This window comes from Panicum virgatum, chromosome 3K, assembly GCF_016808335.1.
Source record: "Panicum virgatum strain AP13 chromosome 3K, P.virgatum_v5, whole genome shotgun sequence".
NCBI classification, from domain to species: Eukaryota; Viridiplantae; Streptophyta; class Magnoliopsida; order Poales; family Poaceae; genus Panicum; species Panicum virgatum.
In genome coordinates, this window is record NC_053138.1 from 53,810,898 (window position 1) to 53,828,832 (window position 17,935).

General features: G+C 45.5%; 2 protein-coding genes across 2 annotated transcripts; both read right to left on the reverse strand.

Annotated features, from left to right (window-relative positions):
* Positions 1–1,319: 1,319 nt before the first annotated feature.
* Positions 1,320–4,536, reverse strand: LOC120699624. The gene is made up of 2 exons (XM_039983634.1): positions 3,959–4,536; positions 1,320–2,531 (listed from the first exon to the last, which is right to left on the reverse strand). The coding sequence occupies exons 1-2, from the start codon at positions 4,483–4,485 to the stop codon at positions 1,580–1,582; spliced, it is 1,479 nt and encodes a 492-aa protein (XP_039839568.1). The 5' UTR covers positions 4,486–4,536; the 3' UTR covers positions 1,320–1,579.
* Positions 4,537–6,640: 2,104 nt separating this feature from the next.
* On the reverse strand, positions 6,641–7,647 carry LOC120701048. Its single transcript, XM_039985220.1, has 3 exons — positions 7,110–7,647; positions 6,803–7,028; positions 6,641–6,729 (listed from the first exon to the last, which is right to left on the reverse strand). The coding sequence occupies exons 1-3, from the start codon at positions 7,449–7,451 to the stop codon at positions 6,641–6,643; spliced, it is 657 nt and encodes a 218-aa protein (XP_039841154.1). The 5' UTR covers positions 7,452–7,647.
* Positions 7,648–17,935: the final 10,288 nt, after the last annotated feature.

Here is a 17,935-nt window from a genome sequence, read left to right on the forward strand (position 1 = left end):
AAGTGAATTGTCTATGTTTTCCTAGCAACTTAAGTTTTTGAATTGAAATGGTTGGCATATGCAACCTAATATTATTTTTGTGTCTAATGCCCAAAGGCGATTAATAAGTCTAAAATGAGGCTTTACCAAGAGAAAACAAATGAATCACTACCGAGCACGTGCCAACCAGAAACAATTAACTGATGAGATATGGTTAGTGTAGTCATTCGATTCAAACTCTAGGAGACAGTACATGGAGTTTTGTAGTAATGTAGGTTCCTCAGGTCATGGTTTTTTGACCAGCTTGAAAATGAGCCATGAAATATGTTAGTTGGACCTGAACTTTATTTTGATAACTTATTATCACAATATTGTCTTGATCACGAGGGTTTAGACATAATGCAGTCATTTTGTTTTCGTTTGTTAGTTACTACTTTTTTATTTTAGTTACTTTTGCCAAATTATCAGGATAATAAATTGGCGATGCTAATTGAGCTTTTGATTGCTACGGACAAAGGATCATCTGTGGTAATAACACATCACCATCAAGATAATTTTGATGCTCCCAGTCGATAATTTAGGACGACTGCTGCCGACAGTGATGAGCCGTCAGTTGTTTGGGTTCTGTGATAGTGATCCAATTCATGTCTTGATGTGTGCTAGATGACGGTTGAGGGAGAGAGACACTACACCACAGCACAAATAGAGTTTGTGCTGTAGTGTTATTAGTGATGAGTGTATGTGTGTGAGATAGAGAGGCTTCTTTTTTTTTTTGAAAAGTAGAGAGGCTTCTATTGATTTGTTAATTGTTATGGCAATGGGACACATACACATCCACTTTTCTTCTGTCTCCTCCTCCATCTCCTCCATTCTTCTGTGCTCTAATTGCACCTCTGCTAGCTAACGACCTCGGCCGCCTCTGATTGGATTGCAACCAACACACACTTGACCAGTGCCGACAGTGACTGTTCCTCCTCCAACACCATGCATGGAAGCACATGGACGATCGATGGGTGCATCAACAAGGTCATGAACAATCATGTTTCTCTCAGGCACAGTACTGCACCTTTCCCGTCCGGCCGGCCCCCAGGATCTATAGATTCACACAAGCTCATCAATGTGACTTCATGTGCAAGGGAAGCAGTTGGTACATGAAAGGAAAGGAAAGAGGAAGCAAAGGAACAAACACAAACTAAAAGGGAGATAGCTTTACCACCAAGAAAAAATATGGATAAAGGTGAAGCATGCATTATTAATACATATATGCATTTTATATGTTGACATTGGAAAAAAGAAACATACTATCTGTTGAGTGAAAGATGATGACTACCACAAAAAAATTGTAGAGCTCAAGATTTGATTTAATTATTATTTGCATGGCATGAATGCCTGTATACAGGAGGATGAATCCAAAAGTGAGGTGAAGTAGGTGCGAGAAGAGAAAATCTTTTACATTGGCCGAGAGAATTATAATGTCAAGGATGGGAAAAAATACGAATCTTAACGTATACGTATGTATATATGTATAGTTGTATATATATGCATATATATATGTACTACTCCTTTGCATTGGCAGCCAGCTGGAGTTGGGCCCTCCCAATCATTCAACTTGGAAATCAAGGAAAGGCAAGGATGACACATCTTTCATCAGCTCCTCCAGGTCCCACTCCCCATGCATGACATTCCTGCTCATGTACTGCTGGTGGGCCCCCTCCCAGTAGACAGCAGCCACATTGCTGCTGCTGCTGTTCACTAGGCTCATGGTGTTGATGTTTTCCTTGGTGTTGTCTGTGATGTTGCTCTCATTGTTACTCACTGTTGTGGTAGTAGTGGCAGTCGCTTCAGTAGTGTTGCTGCTGCTGTTATTTTTGGGGTTGTTGTTGTTACCACCACCACTTGAGGCCATTAGGGCCTGGCCATGGTGATCTTGGTTTTGTGAAGACATGGCTTCTAGCAGAGGGGGCACACCAAAGAGGCCTTCTCCTCTCATGAAGCACCCTCCTCCTCCTTCCATGGTTGCCATCATCCCATGGTGATGAGGAGCGCTGCCGCCATAGTAACCGCCGTGCAATGAGGCAACAACTGCTTGGTGCTTGAACGGCGCCGCGTGGCCATGAAAGAACCCTGCCGGCGACGCGTCGGCCGCCATGCCGCCGCGAAGCTGGTCGGGGAGCGGGAGGAGGCCGCCGTAGCTCCTCGTCACCGCCGCTACCATGGCCGACGACGGTGGCCGGCCCTGCTGCATCGGCGAGGTCGACGAGGATGTGGAGGAGGATGAGTCCACCATCCACAAGCCCGTCGTCACCATAGCGTGGTGGTGGCCGCCGTCGACCTGACGATCCAGGCCAGCGAGGTCCGGGCAGCTGGCGGCGCCGCTGATGTCGAAGCCGGCGACCTTGCCGTTATTAGGCTCCGGCGACGCGCAGTCAGTGGCCGCCGCCGGCGACGAGGCCGAGGAGCTGTTCTTGATCCGCTTCTTGATGGTGGAGTTCCAGAAGTTCTTGATCTCGTTGTCGGTGCGCCCCGGCAGCCGGGCAGCGATCTGAGACCACCTGGAATGTCGTAACGCAGGGTTGATTTCACAGTAAGCAAACGGTCGAGATGTTTCTGTCAGAGAAAAAGTCACGCGTCCATTTGCACATATTTGTACGTGTCAACAAGTGTCAACTTCACGCTGCTAGCTAGTTGTATTTCGATATGCAAATGATGCATGGCTAGCTTGAAAGAAAATATCTAGAGAGGTTGGAGAAAATAAATGATGTCTCAATCTCCTTTAATTAGGTCGGGGATAGGTTAATGTGTGGATCCGACAGAAGTTGCATGTTCAGTAAAAGAACAGGTAAAAGTATCCCTTTCAATGTCCTTTTGAGAAACTTTTAGTATATGTCAACTTTGAAAATCTGTTAATTTCATGCAAAAATAATGACATCAAAGAAAAATAATTACGAGTGTGGAGACATGCAAATATGGAATGTTGTACCCTCACATAAAAAGGAATATATTCCCCGCAAAAAAAACATAAAAAGGAATATTGTAAATTAACTGTAGTACTGCATTACACGATGTTAGCTATAGGTCACCTATATATATATATATATATATATATATATATATATATATATATATATATATATATATAGGTTTTATGCAGACACTTATGATATTGTTGCGGAATATTGGATCTACCTAAGTAAAATTTATTATGATCTAGCTGGAATACAATTTTGTCGATAACATGCAGTAAAACATGTTAATACTATTTGTGTGTTTATTATCACAATTTTTAGTACCTTATTAAAAAGGATATATAAATCCATGATGATGATGGTGTAAGGGGCTAAGCCCGTATATTGGCGAGACATTATACATTGAGGCACACGAAATTATAGAAATATTTGGTCATTTGGTGGCACGCATTGAAATTCTCTACAAATATAAGTTTGTGCAATTCAAGTTTGGAAAGGGGGGGCATACAAAAAAAAACGAAACTGCAACCATGTAATAAACATCCAATAAACTACTTCTGTATTTCTCTTGGAATATACTAGAATGCAGTAATGTACCTGCATATATAAGTAAAGCATAATTGAACCTTGACATGGAAATAAAAACAAAAAGTTACTCTAAAAGAGAAATTTCACAGGTCAAAGAACGAAATCACAATGCTTTACTTATGCAGCACATATTTAATTATGATCCTCTTTTCACGAGGAGATCTTTAATTATTCAAACTACCAAATTGAAATTAACTGTTCTTGATTGACAAAATACTTTTAAAAAAAAAGAAAATATGCAAAAGAAATAAAATGTGCTCGCGCGCTCAACGGCATAATCAACACCCATTAATTAGTTGACTCTCTCTAGCTAGAGCCTTGACGTGCACACCAACATACGAGTAATCACCATATGAGCCGCACGTGTGAAAGGACGCGAGCACTCGATCGATCGAGGTCGAACAATAATCCACATGCGTGGTTACCTGTTGCCGAGGATGGCGTGGAGGCTGACGATGAGCTCCTCCTCCTGCGGCGAGAAGGCGCCGCGCTTGAGGTCCGGCCGGAGGTAGTTGATCCACCGGAGGCGGCAGCTCTTGCCGCAGCGCTGCAGGCCGGCGTTCCGGGCCACGTCGCTCCACGAGCCCTGCCCGCTCCGCAGCATGTACGCCACCAGCTTCTCGTCCTCCTCCGGCGACCACAGCCCCTTGCGCAGCTTCGCCGCCGCCCCTGCATTATTGCAGCTGTTCGCCGCCGCTGGACCCTCCGGCTTCCTCATTGCTGTTCTGCAGGTCCGGCCTTGATGATGATCTCGCACACGTACGTGCGGAATCCGCCGGTGCGCGTAGCTGCGGCGATCTAGTAATAGTGCTAAGGAATGTGCATGAGGTCGATCGATGATCTCCGAGCAAGCAGTGTGTGTAGGTGTGGAAGATAAGAAGGAAATGGGCCTGAGTGTGTGTTGTATATATATGGTGATGTGTGTGTGTGTGAGTGTGTTCGTTGTATACATGGAGTAGTGAGATGAGGAATGGAAGGAAGAAGAGGAAGAGGAAGGAGATGACATGATGGTGATGGTGATGGGGGTGTGTGTGCTTTGCTTAGAAACTGGACAACGGGGAACTGCAGGGGAGATAGCAAACAGCGAAATTGCTAGGCTGACACGCCGTCGTGGCATCAGCTTGGCCAAGGTGTTGTATGTTGCTTGCTGGCACTTCGATCAATGGGGATTCGGTTTCTGCGCATGCCTAATAAGGTCGATTAGGTGGTAAAATTTTTTGAGAAAACAGACTCCCCTTGGCGCATCGTAAGAATTTATTTTGCAGGGTGTGTTTGATCATGGAGAACTATAAATCATAATATTATTTACGAACTAGCTAGAGTGATACTTCCAAAGGTTATATTATGCAGACTATACATTCATGCATGATCGAAATGTTTGTCTCTAAGGCCAGTCTCAATGTATTGTTTCATTACACAGTTACCTAGAGCAAAAACTAGGTAACCGAGCCAGATAAGTTTTAATGGGATGAAAGTCCTCTCACAGCCTAATGAATAAGTGAATGTGTAACAAGAGAATAGGCCGCTTTGTAAGTTTGTACAACTCTAATCACTTATGGAGTGTTATCTTACTATTACTAATTGAAACTTCTTTTAAACCTTCACGTGAAGCTATCTAGAATTCTAGGTGGGTACTCTAAAAAAATTAAAGAAATTTTAGAAATTCTCATAAAAATTAGAAACATCTGGCTATCAATCTGATAACTATAATCATAACAGTCATTGGATCTATTATCTTTCCTAATAAATTACCCATCTCTACCATTATGAAAATAGACTGAAGTAACCCCTGAACATGTATCCAAATTACTCATCTCTGCCATTATAAAAAAAATTAGAAGTAACCCTCACCTTCATGGAAATTACCCACCTATGCCATTATAAAAATAATATATACAAATAACCCCCAAACTTTGCATATAAATTATCCAATTTTGTTATTACTAAAAGTTATTAAAGTAGCCCTTAAGGCTGAATCTAAATTATATAATTATAACAAAATATTAAAGTGCATCAACATAAAATTCCAAATTATTATTTCTATCATTATTAATATATTATTTTTATAAAATATACTATCCACGATATGTATTATCATATATTAATATATGATGGAAGAGATAAGAATACCGATTCACAAACAAATGGTTTAATAAAACACATATCAAACATACATAGAGAGGTGTGATGCAAAATGAAACCTATCACAACTCGATAATGACAAATATATGTTTTAGAGTATATGTTAGAATATTTAATAGATGAAAGAGAGCATGAGATAGATAATTATAATTATTACTTATAACTCTTATTTTTATATTAATTCTAATTAGCCTGTGCGGGAGCATGGGTTGATAGGTAGGCTAGATAGTGTATAAGCACTACCGGATTCACTGGCTTTGCCGAGTGCCTGTTACACTCGGCAAATGTCAGTTTGCACTCGGCAAACTCTTTGCCGAGTGTTACACTCGGCAAACGCCACTCGGCAAAGCCTCCCACGGAAAAGGGATCTTTGCCGAGAGCCTTGGCACTCGGCAAAGCAGCCACGTGGCGCCACCCTGGGCCGGCACTTTGCCGAGTGCCTAACGGCGGACACTCGGCAAAGTTCGGCGTCTGGCACTCGGCAAAGTGCCGGCCCAGGGTGGCGCCACGTGGCCGCTTTGCCGAGTGCTGGATCCTGACACTCGGCAAACGTTTGAAACTTTGCCGGGTGTCAGGGTTTTAGCAATCGGCAAAGTACTGTCGTGCTGCCCTGTGGAAGGCCACTTTGCCGAGTGTATTGGCTTAAGCACTCGGCAAAGTGGCCTATTTTTCTTTTTTTGCTTCTTTTTTCTCTGTTTTTCGATACAAATACAACAAATATATATATATAAATGCAGGGGTCATTACAGGCAGTTATAACGACAAATATATAATTGTAAACTGCGACAATAGCATCGATACAAATAACACAAGATAATGTCCATCACATCACATAAAACGAGTCTGAAAGTCCATCACATAGATAGAGTCTGAATACAAGTCCATCACATCACATCACAAGTCCACAAGGGTACTACAAGTCCATCACATCACAAGTCCAGTAGGGTACTACAAATCACTCACGGTCAGGTGGAGGGGGGGGCCAAGATTGCCACGGGGCCGCCGGCGAGTTCTGGTCCGAAGGAGGGTCGTTCGATGCGTTCCACGACTGATTCTGCAAATAGAAACACATAAATTGAGTAAGAATAACAAAGATATAATAATTAATATCTACAAACAAAGCATACTCTCGGGAGTGTCAGAAGGTCCTGCAGGAAAGTAAGGCTGAGCTGGTAAGGCGAAGGGAGGAGGCGGCGTCGCATAGTTCATCGTCGCGCCAAGTCCTTGCATCCAGGTGACCATGCTGTGCAACATAGCTGACTGCTCCTCCCTCAGCTTCCGCTCCTGCTCTAGCTTGGCCTCGATCTCCATTCGGCACCTCCTCTCCTCCTCAAACTTTGCCTCCATCTCGGCCTACAAGATTTAAACCTCCATGTTACAATACGAAGCAAAGTTTCATTTTAATCATAGAACGGAAACTAAATCTAAACTAACCTGTCTCTGGTGCATGCTGGCCACTGAAGTCTCAGGCCGTGGGCGTATGGGCGGGGTCGAGTCGGTGGTACTTGCCCTAAGCTGCGAGAGACTGGGCGTACTCGTCGTGTCGACCAAGCTGTTGGCGATCAAGTACCGCCCGTGCTTCTTCCCTTGTCCCGCCCTCATGATGGCTTCTCCGGAGAGTTGTGCGGTGGTCAGATCCCAAGTCTCCCTGTGGAGCGCCCTTCCCACCTCCGTGTACGCATTGATGCGCGCGTGGATGCTTGGGTTTGTGTAGGCCTCTGGTGGAGCCGCCGGGTTGTAGGCCACGTCCGACGTCGCCCTGCCCATGTGAGACATGGCGTACGCTGTGAAGTCATTGCAAGACTGGCCTGAATGAGACTCCGACTGCCAAGAAGTCAACAAGATGATTAGTAAGAATTAAAAATATAGCTTTAGAAAGAATGAAGAAATTAGTGAACTTACCCAAGTATTCTTGTACTCGCCGAGGCTAAGGCTCCCTTGATGATGTGCCGGACCCGGCATCATCAAGCGGCGCTCCCGGTATAAGGCGTGCTGGCGGGCCCAATCCTCGCCGATCCACTTGTCCATCATCATAGACCAGCACTCGGCCTTGTTTACGCACCAGTTCGGAGGCACCTAAACGTAATGAAGTGCATGACATATTGTAATATCAAATACAAGATAAATGAGTAGAGATGTAATTTATTTACCCTTAAGTACTGGTCTCGCGTGAGGAAGATGTCCCTTGCGGCTGGTTTCTTGATACTCCTCTTCTCGAACTCGGCGTAGTAGACAACGACGGCCTGGACACGCGCCTCGTAGTGCATGTCCTTCACCAGCTTGTAGTAAGCCTGGTGAGCCAGCTCGTTCGCCCGGGCCTCATAGCCTTCCTCGCACCTGTAGAAATCCTGCATATATACACACAAGATAATTGCAATCATTATTCCAAAAATTGAAACAGAATGCGATATTTCAACCATTTTAGTGCGAGGATGACTTACCCACAACTCCCCGACCACCCGCCTCGCTTTGGTGGTGAAGTTCCTTCCTTCGCGATCAGTAGCGTCCGGGCTGGCCATGTAGTGGTCCCACGTGTATGCCGGCTCTAGCACTCCGGCATGCATCACAAGCCCGGGGAAGTGCACCCGGCACAAAAGACCCAAGATACCATTTGGCTTCCGTTTGTGCTCACCAGGCTGCACAAAAAACCACCCCTGCAAGAGTGTTTAAGGTAAAATTTTAGTTAGTATTGCAATTTTAAATATATTTAATGCATAATAAATAAGTACTAACATACTTACTTAGGCTCTAGTGGCCGAATCATCGGGCGTCTCGCTAGAGGTATCGGACGTCACGGGAGTTGTGACGGTCCACGCAACCACACCACCCACTCATCTCCTACCGCCCCCTCCTTGGCCTCCTCCTCGTCCTCCTCCTCGTCCCCCTCCACGTGCTCCTCCTCCTCGCTCCCCTGGTCCTCCACCCTCTCCTCCTCCTCCTCCTCCTCCTCCTCCTCCTCCTCCTCGTCCTCTACAGGAGAAGGGGTCCTCTCCCTCCACCCCTTCCTCACCTTACCTCCTCCACCACTCCCACTACCTCCTCTTCCACCCCTCCCTCTCCGTCTCCCTTTCCCTCCCCCTCCTCCACCACCTTTGCGAACACTACGGCTCCCGGACCCCTCGGGTGCGTCAGACCCACTACCGCCTCCTCCACCACTACCTCTGTACAAGGAGCTCAGCCAAGTCATCTTGTGACCGCCTGGCATCTTTGTTTAGTTACCTGAAATCAAAAGGAGTGAACGAATTAGTCAGGATAAACAATACTTGCAAACAAATGAAAATAAAGAAAATATAACTACAAATTAACATAATATATATTAAATATTGCAAGTCCTATATGTTTTAGAAGTAGTCATCATAATCGGGATTAGCTGGATCGTAATCCTCATCATCACTATCAGCTATGTCAACATAACCAGCAGAATCCGAAGGAGGAATGTCGTCTTCACTGTCTCTGCCTAAACGTAGTCGCTCTAGTAATTGTAAGTGCTGAATATTTTGAACCTCATCTCCACCTTCCTCGTCAACTTCCTTTTCATTGTCGACTTCCATTCCAATCTCGTCGGATAAGTCTATCTCAAAACTCCCTTGTAGCCCCTCTTCTTGAAAAAACTCTCTATCATTGTTGTAATCCTCGTTGTTTGGGAGAGGTAGTTTGCCGTGTGGCGATACTTTATACACAACATCCCAACCCCGAAGACGGTGGTCGGTTTGGCACGTGTATGAGAGATAATAAACTTGTATGGCTTGTTGAGCCACAATGTACACATATCCACCTTGTAACGTTGAATCATGTCGAATTTCGACTAGGCCAACACTAGGGGTATGTCTTGTTAATGTTGGATCAAACCAATGACATTTCAAAATGACTGGAGTGAGCGGTACAGAACCATGAAACTTGAGTTCGTATATTTTTTCAACTCTTCCGTAATACTCGACTCCATATTGACCTGGCGTAAAAACGCCGGTATTAGTGGTTCTTCGATTGGGTCGAATCTGCTCGTATGTCATTGTGTGGAAGCGATATCCGTTCACATCATAAACGTTAAATGACTTGACCCTGTGGCTAAAACAATCGGCAACCTGTCTCAACTCGGCTCTCATGGATGAATCAGTTTGGCCCTGCAAGCGTATGCATGATAGTTTGTCATATAGTTCGAGGACAACGAAATGGAATAGAACTATGAATTCAAGACTACCTTCTGTTGAAACCAATAAATGAAATCGGGTTGTGAATTTCCCGTGCCATTTTTAAGAAGACTCTCCATTTCCATTGGGGTTGCAGCCCTTGAGCGACGCCAAAATAATTGTTGAAATTCCCTGTATCAAAAATGACAAACGGGGTTGGATGCTAAGTAGTGGAAACTTGTGAAATGGAAACTCGTGAATTGGGCACAATGTTGAGTACTTACGCAATATACGGCTCCACCTCAGAAAGGTTGGTCAACACGTATAGCATGATACGGCGCCACTCTTCATGGTTCAAGGTCTTGTACCTCGCATCACTTGCACTTCCAAGTTGTCCTCGGAAGATGCTGAGACTCGATTCATTATCGCCAGCATTGTAACGAGGGGGTGGATTATGCACGCTGGGAAGATTGTCACCATAGTATTTGGTTGTCAAGTTTGACACCTCCTCCAGAATATATGACTTTGCAATAGAAGCTTCAATTTTACATTTATTTTTGCATTTCGTTCGAAGGACCTTCTGACATCTCTCAATTGGATAGCACCAAGGGTATTGCACAGGCCCCCCCCATCCGTGCCTCGTACGGAAGATGTAGAAGCAAATGCTGCATCGGATTGAAGAAGGCGGGTGGAAAGATCTTCTCCAGCTTACATAGCAACACAGGGGCCACTTTTTCCATGTCCGAAATGACGACCCGAGATAACTCCTTAGCACATAGCTGGCGGAAGAAATTGCTCAACTCTGCCAACACTCGCCATATATTATCAGGGAGATAGCCTTGAACCATCACAGGAAGAAGCCGCTCAATCCATATGTGGAAGTCATGACTCTTCAGCCCGTTGATTCGCATCATAGTCAAATTAACTCCCCTCCTCAGATTCGCTGCATACCCATCTGGAAATTGTAACTTTTAGATCCACTCTAGTGCTTCCTTTTTTTGGGACCTCGTTAGGACAAAATCCGCCGGAGTCTTCCTCCATTCTCTCCCTGGTCTCAGAGTCTTCATTTCGTATCTTGGTCTACCGCACAACGTTGCCAGATCCACTCGAGCCTTGACGTTGTCCTTCATCTTACCAGGAATGTCCATGACAGTTCCAAAAAGAGCCTCACCCCAATTCTTTTCAGTGTGCATGGCATCAATATTGTGTGGAAGGAGGAGATCATTAATATAGGGAAGCCTCCACAAGCCAGAGACCTGAGTCCAGGAATGTTCTTCGCCATATCCCACAAAACCACCTGCATCATTGACCTAGAGAGCATCTATCTGAGCATGAAGCACGGCACCCGTCAGCATCTGCGGTGCAGATTGTGTAACTACGACACCTTTCGTGAAGTTCTTAATGTCTCTTCTAAATGGATGGTCAGCAGGAAGGAATTGTCGATGTTTGTCAAACGACGAATACTTGCCCCCCTTTCTCAACCAAATGAACTGCAGAGTTGCCTTGCATGTTGGGCATGGGAACTTTCCATGAGTACACCACCCGCAGAAAATGCCATACGCTGGGAGGTCATGCAGAGAGTAGTGGTACCACACATACATTCTGAAGTTTGTCTTTGTCGCTCGGTCGTACGTCCACACCCCCTCCTCCCATGCTTTGATCAACTCATCGATTAGAGGCTCCATGTAAACACTCATTTTATTCCCTGGGTGCTCAGGAATAATCAACGACACAAATATGGTTTGTCGTTGAAAGAGAACGCCGGGGGGGGATTCAAGGGAATAACGAACACGAGCCAACATGAGTACGATGCGGCCATCATACCATAAGGATTGAACCCATCGGTTGCCCGCGCAACACATACATTACGAGCTTCTTTAGCTTTCTCATGATGAATCTCATCAAAATGAGTCCATGACTCACCGTCGGAGGGATGCACCATCTTATATGGGTTGTATCGAACACCTTTTTTGCGCCATGTCATCTGTTTCGCGGTTTCCTCGGTCATATAGAGTCTTTGGATCCTCTGAATGAACGGAAGGTAACGTACGATTTTCACAGGAATCGTGAACTACCTATTAGGCTGACCGTCACCAGCATCCACCTCCAGGAATCTTGAGGCTTTGCATTTTGGACAGTAAGTTTCAGCCTCGTGCTCTTTCCTAAATAAGATGCACCCATTAGGACAAGAATGTATCTGCTCATATGGCATCTTCAGTGCACTAAGGATTTTCGTCGCCTGATACATTGTCTTGGGCAGAATGTGATCTTCCGAAAACATGCTCCCAAAAACGGTCAACATACTATCAAAGGCGTCTCGGCTCAGGCCAAACTGGGACTTTAAGGCCATAAGGCGTCCAATGCCGTCCAGCTGAGAAACCTTTGTTTGGCCGTGAAGAGATTTCTGTGCCACCTCCAACATCTCGTAAAACGCCTTTGTGCTTGCCTCTGGCTCCTCCTCCTGCGGTCCTTCACCGAAATGTGCCTCCTCATAGTCGTCTAACATGTCTCCAATCCCACCAGCAGCATCACATTCATCGATGCGTTGCCTCACGACCTTGTCCCTCGTACGATGGGCTTCACCGTGAAAGATCCACCGGGTATAGTCTGGCGTAAATCCATAATTGACAAGATGTTCGCCCATGACCTTCTTTGTCTTTCATTTCTGGTTTCCACAACTCTTGCAGGGACACCACATGAACCTCGACCCTTCAGCTTGCGCCCATGCCCCTTCCAAGAACTCGTTAGTCTTCTCAATCCATTCATTGGTCATGCTAGCTTGAGTTACCCGGCCGGTGTACATCCACTCACGGTCATCCATCTTCCAAGATGTCAGCGACTATTATCAAATTTAAATACATGTAGACGTTCGGCTTAGACTCTAGTAGGTAAAGATAGGTCCTAATCCCACCCGACCATGCATAGATGAGGTCAGTTTATATGATCCACTCTTATCCAAGACAGAATTTCGGCAGCACCTCCCCGCTGTTCTCCAGATACACGTCCCGAAAGGGAGATTGTGTATCCGAAGAACAACAGGGAGATGATGCCAAAACTCTACCTCGGATCGGAGTGGACCATATAAACTAACCCCATCTACGCATCCTCGGGCTGTCCAAAAACATGGACAATTCGAAACAGATACGGCCATAATATGCAAATATCTGCATATTTGCAACCGTATCTTTTTCGAACGGGAGACGTCTAACTGGTGTACGTTGATTTGCATTTTTTTATAAAAAAACTAAACCGGTCTTACAAAATAAATGAAATAAACAATTTACAATTAATATGTACATAAACTAAACAAGTCTAAATAAACTAAATAAACAATTAATCTCTTAATTTATATCTACCTATACTAAATAAACTAAATCATTCTAAATAAACTAAATAAACATTATACATATCTACCTAAAAATCTATATCTACCAAAATTAAATAAACTAAATCATTCTAAATAAACTAAAGAAACAATATCTATATCTATCTAAAAATTGTATCTACCTAAAAATCTACCTAAAGAATATAATCCTATTCTAATATACAAGAACAAATTCAACTTAATAATTTACTTAAAAAATAAAAAAATACCTTAACAGCGACGGGGAGGCTCAACAGCTGTGGGGAGGGAGCGGCTGGCGCTCAATGGCGCGCCCTCGGGCGCTGAGAAGCGGTAGGCCCGGAGGCCGCGGGCGGCGTGGAGGCGCCGGACCGCGTGGAGACGCAGAGGCCGCGCCCCTCGGCCGCGGGCCTCGGCCGCCGGGCGGCGCGGAGCAGCCGCACTCGGCGCGGGCGGCGGGAGGCGGCGAGGAGGACTCCCGGCGGTGACGGGGGGGTGCGGGGAGACGGCGAGACGAGGCGGCGACGGGACGCGCGGGGAGGCGGCACATGAGGCGGCGGCGTGGAGGAGGGCGGCGGCGGCGGCGCGAGCAACGGTGGCGCGCGCGGGGAAGAAATGCGAGTGAGAGAGAGTCGACTGCGGGGCCGTGAGCATAAGTCTGCGGATGCGTTCTTTGCCGAGTGCCACACTATCCAGCACTCGGCAAAGAATTAAAAAAAATTTACTCAGCTCTTTGCCGAGTGCCAGATCGGCAGGCACTCGGCAAATATATTTTTTACCACTATTTGCAAAACCAAAATAAATAAGATATGAATTCAAAAAAACATTATTTCATGCATAATTATTTCAAACTCAAACTAAAATAATTTTTATTTCAAGTTTCAAGATTTTATGCAAGAAAACATATTATTTCATGTGTTTCTAAAGTCGAATTGAATTTGTATCAACAAATTGGTTTTGATGAGGTATGTATAAAAAATTTAGTGACTACCAACTAAATAATTTGCCAAAATAAAGCAACAAATTATGGTTCATGATTTTTAATGCGAAAAAACCTATTATTTCATGCGTTTAAAGATCAGCTTAAAACTAAATATAATGATTTTCAATGTGTGCCAAAAATAATTTAATATATAGATAACAAATTCAAAAATTAACCAAATTTTGACAAGACACATGTTTTGTAGTTATTTCTCTATATAAAAAGTTTCACATTGAAAATCATATGCGACTTTCATTTCAACCACAAATCCAACCGGATGCTACACATCTCTCCGAAACTTCTTCGGAGATTCTCCGGCTTATAAGTGGCGTACATTGTCACGTGTCCGAAACACTGTCAATTTTTTCCACTCTATCCTCGCATGAAACCAAGAGATTTGCACAATTCCCATGATTTTCAGACATTGCTTGCTATTTTTGGTTTTTTCCGAACGTCCATGCACACGCTTGTGATCATGTTTCTTGATAAAGATGCTTCAACTTTTAAGTTCTTTCACGCATATGGCATCAGTTTTGATTCAGGTACATAAATATCAAATTTCCATTCATTGATTTCGAAATTTGGACCCACTTCTAATTTTAAATTTACTTAGATGGATTATTCCCCGCAAACAAAAAAATTAAATGAAAATAGTAAACCAATCAATAAAATTATTTTATGTTACTAGGAATTACATTATCAAATTTAAGTGGAAACCAAAAAAATTTGAAGGCCCCAAAAAAATTTTTTAACCAAGTTTGCCGAGTGCCTGTGCAACGTTTCGGACACTCGGCAAAAGAAGCTTTGCCGAGAGCCACACAAGCGCACTTGGCAACGTTTCTACTTTGCCGAGTGCCAGCTGGAGACACTCGGCAATATTTCACCTTTGCCGAGTGCCAGCTGGAGGCACTCGGCAAAAAGTTGACGCAGTCAGCCCCCCTGACGGGTGGCGCACGGCGGGCGCGCGTGCTAGGCACGTGCTCGGCCTTTGCCGAGTGCCGCCCGACCAGTACTCAGCAAATGAGCCACGTTGCCGAGTGCCTTGATTTGCCGAGGGCCTGCATTCGGCAACGCCCGGGCATGCCGTGTGCCAGATTTTTGCCGAGTGTCCGCGGCTTGGCACTCGGCAAACCACATCTTTGCCGAGTGCCCGTGGTCTGGCACTCGGCAAAGACCCAGACACTCGGCAACTATCGGTTTTCCGGTAGTGAAGATCGAATGAGTATTATCCTGCTTCACACATTTTAGTATGCATGTGTGGTATGTCAAATATACATCTATGGTACTGGTGAACCAAGCATTATTTCCTTGAGTTCATGAGAGATAAAGAGAGAACAGAGGGAGAGCTGAGGGAGCTCTAGTCTTCTTGTCTTTGACTCCAGCTCTCGTTGTCTTTTTTCCCTTGTCACACTTCCCTTGAGCCAGAAGGCTATCATGGCCACCTGAGGGCAGCGAGATCAGTTGAGGGGACAGAGATTTGTACATCTATGCCCCTGTCCCTGCCCCTGTGTGGGGTTGTTTTGCCATGAAGCATACTGCTACCATGGCTGTCTAAGGCCACATAATTGCTTCGACCTCACATAATCTCTCTCTCTCTCTCTCTCTCTCTCTCTCTCTCTGCAGGCATCATCACATAAAGCTACGGGATATCGAGGGGCATATCTGAATAGTCTCTATAATATGTGCATGCAATAACAGACCGATCGATGTGGATGGAGCCTGCTGCCTTGGCCTGGCTGTTGTAGTAAGCTGCAAAACTTGCATGCGTGGAAGCCTTTGCATGGAGTGTACGTCTGGCTACCTGGCCCCCCTCTGCTTCCTCTTCCTCTGCAAGGGACCTTCCTAACCTATTCATCTCTCTCTCTCTCTCTCTCTCTCTCTCTCTCTCTCTCTCTCTCTCTCTCTCTCTCTCTCTCATATCACAGACAGGAAAAGAAACCTAAAAATAGAAACCGAGACGGCAAAAAAAAAAGAAGAAAAAAAGTTGATTCATGGATATAGTGCAGTACGAGAGAGCAGTAGCTTGCAACTTTACAAGTTGGTTGTGTAGTACTATATATATACATCATATATATACTACGTGGTTGTGATCTTCTCAAGATCTTGTCCACTTGTTACGTATGAGTGGGGCAATACAGTACGTGCAGTGCAGCAAAGGGGGTCCTACCAGTCAGTGTCGTTAACTGTCCCCTGTCAAGCATATATAGCTAGCTAGCTAGACTTCTAGGCTACGCCGTGTGCCCGTGCCCTAGTGATCTCTACCATGAGTGCTGACAATTCGCGGCAACACACTGCCGCCTTTTTGCCATGTTTGCAAAGAGGTTTGGTAATTTCGTTATGGTGCTACACGTGTAGTACATGGTAATAACTACTTAGGTTACTGAAAAGATGCTCTCTTTATTTTTTTGGGAGAGAGAAGAAGGGATAGGAGACGGTGACAGTAGTCGCGAATCGCAAGGATGACCGGGAGCATGCAGGCGGCGGAGGCCGCGGGTGGCTGAGCACGCTGCTCTTGCTCCTCGCGTTGTGCGCTCCTCCTCGTGCTCCAATCGTTGGCCGTGCTCCTGCTCTTGCACTTCCGGTGGTGCGTGGGCTTGGGGCCGCCGCCGCCGCCCGCGTCCGACACCACGCCGTCCGCATTGGGTGCCACTAGGAAGGAGAAGGCATCCGTCGGGCTGCATCTGCATAGGACGCGGTGGTGCTGCGGGTGCCGGCCAGCTCGCCCATGGTCACCGCGCGCAGAAGGCGTCAGTGCGGAGGGAGATGCTGCGGATGCCGGCCAGCTCACCCATGGTCGCCGCGCGCAGGCAGGCGTCCGTGCAAAGGGGGGATGTTGCGGGTGCCAGCCGGCTCGCCATGGTCGCCGCGGGCAGGCAAGCGTCAGCATGGAGGGAGATAGCCATCCGTCGGGCTTGGGAGGGTGGACGGGAGCCTTGTAGCAGCGCGGGGCAAAGGGGCACGGGCCACGAGGGCGGCAACAGGGCCGAGGGATCTGCCATGGAGAGAGAGAGGAAGGAGAGAGGGGATGAGAGGAAGAAGAAGGCTAGGGGTATTTTGGTCCCTAAATTTTAAGAAACGCGTTGAAGAGGTACGCAGTGGTATGTTTCGGAGAGTTGTAAAATTGTAGTGTCACGGTTCCAATATGATGAATTGTAATGACATATCAGTGAACTCGAAAAATTATAATGGCATAGATCCAATAAACCATTTTAAAAGAAAGCTCTCAACACTTAGTAATTCCCTCCAATTTAAAACAAATGTCTTCTTGTTTTGGGTTGTATGCAGTTGCAAGTTTAAGCTTCTTTAACCATCAATATCAATCTTCACTAGCTTCTTATATTTATTGAACTTTTGAAAATGGAACTAATTGTAACACCCAAATTGAACAAAGGGCAAAATATGCTTTCTACATGGGAATGCGTAAAATTGATAGATAAAATTAACTTTTTTTATCCATTGCTCGAATAGACTAATGGACACGGTGGTTGCGTAGAGCTCATTGAGTACATTCCGTTTGACTATCTACATGTCGCGTTTGGAGTTTGGATCAAAAAGTTATAGTGCTTTTAGCTGCTATGCAGGGCCCATGCTACAGCACCCGTGTGCTACCGTACGCACTACAGTACCTCCTCCCCTTTCCAAACCCTAAGCCGTCGGCCCTTCCCCCCTTGCGCCGCCACTCCCTAGCACGAAAGAACAGAGAGGGTAGAGGGAGAGGAAGAGAAGAGAAGAGAAATAAAACTAGGGCACGTCTTCGTCGATCCTCATCGTTCCTCTCCAAAAATCGGTTGGGATTCCTCTCCTCTTT

What these genes read in the sequence shown, in the direction of transcription:
- LOC120699624 (XM_039983634.1), bottom strand. Translation starts at nt 4,485, where the DNA reads ATGTATACAACGAACACACTCACACACACACACATCACCATATATATA. An exon ending in CACGCCATCCTCGGCAACAG is followed by an intron (nt 2,532 to 3,958) that starts GTAACCACGCAT and finishes ACGACATTCCAG; the next exon opens with GTGGTCTCAGATCGCTGCCC.
- LOC120701048 (XM_039985220.1), bottom strand. Translation starts at nt 7,451, where the DNA reads ATGTCTCACATGGGCAGGGCGACGTCGGACGTGGCCTACAACCCGGCG. An exon ending in CCAGCATGCACCAGAGACAG is followed by an intron (nt 7,029 to 7,109) that starts GTTAGTTTAGAT and finishes TAAATCTTGTAG; the next exon opens with GCCGAGATGGAGGCAAAGTT. An exon ending in ACCTTCTGACACTCCCGAGA is followed by an intron (nt 6,730 to 6,802) that starts GTATGCTTTGTT and finishes TTCTATTTGCAG; the next exon opens with AATCAGTCGTGGAACGCATC.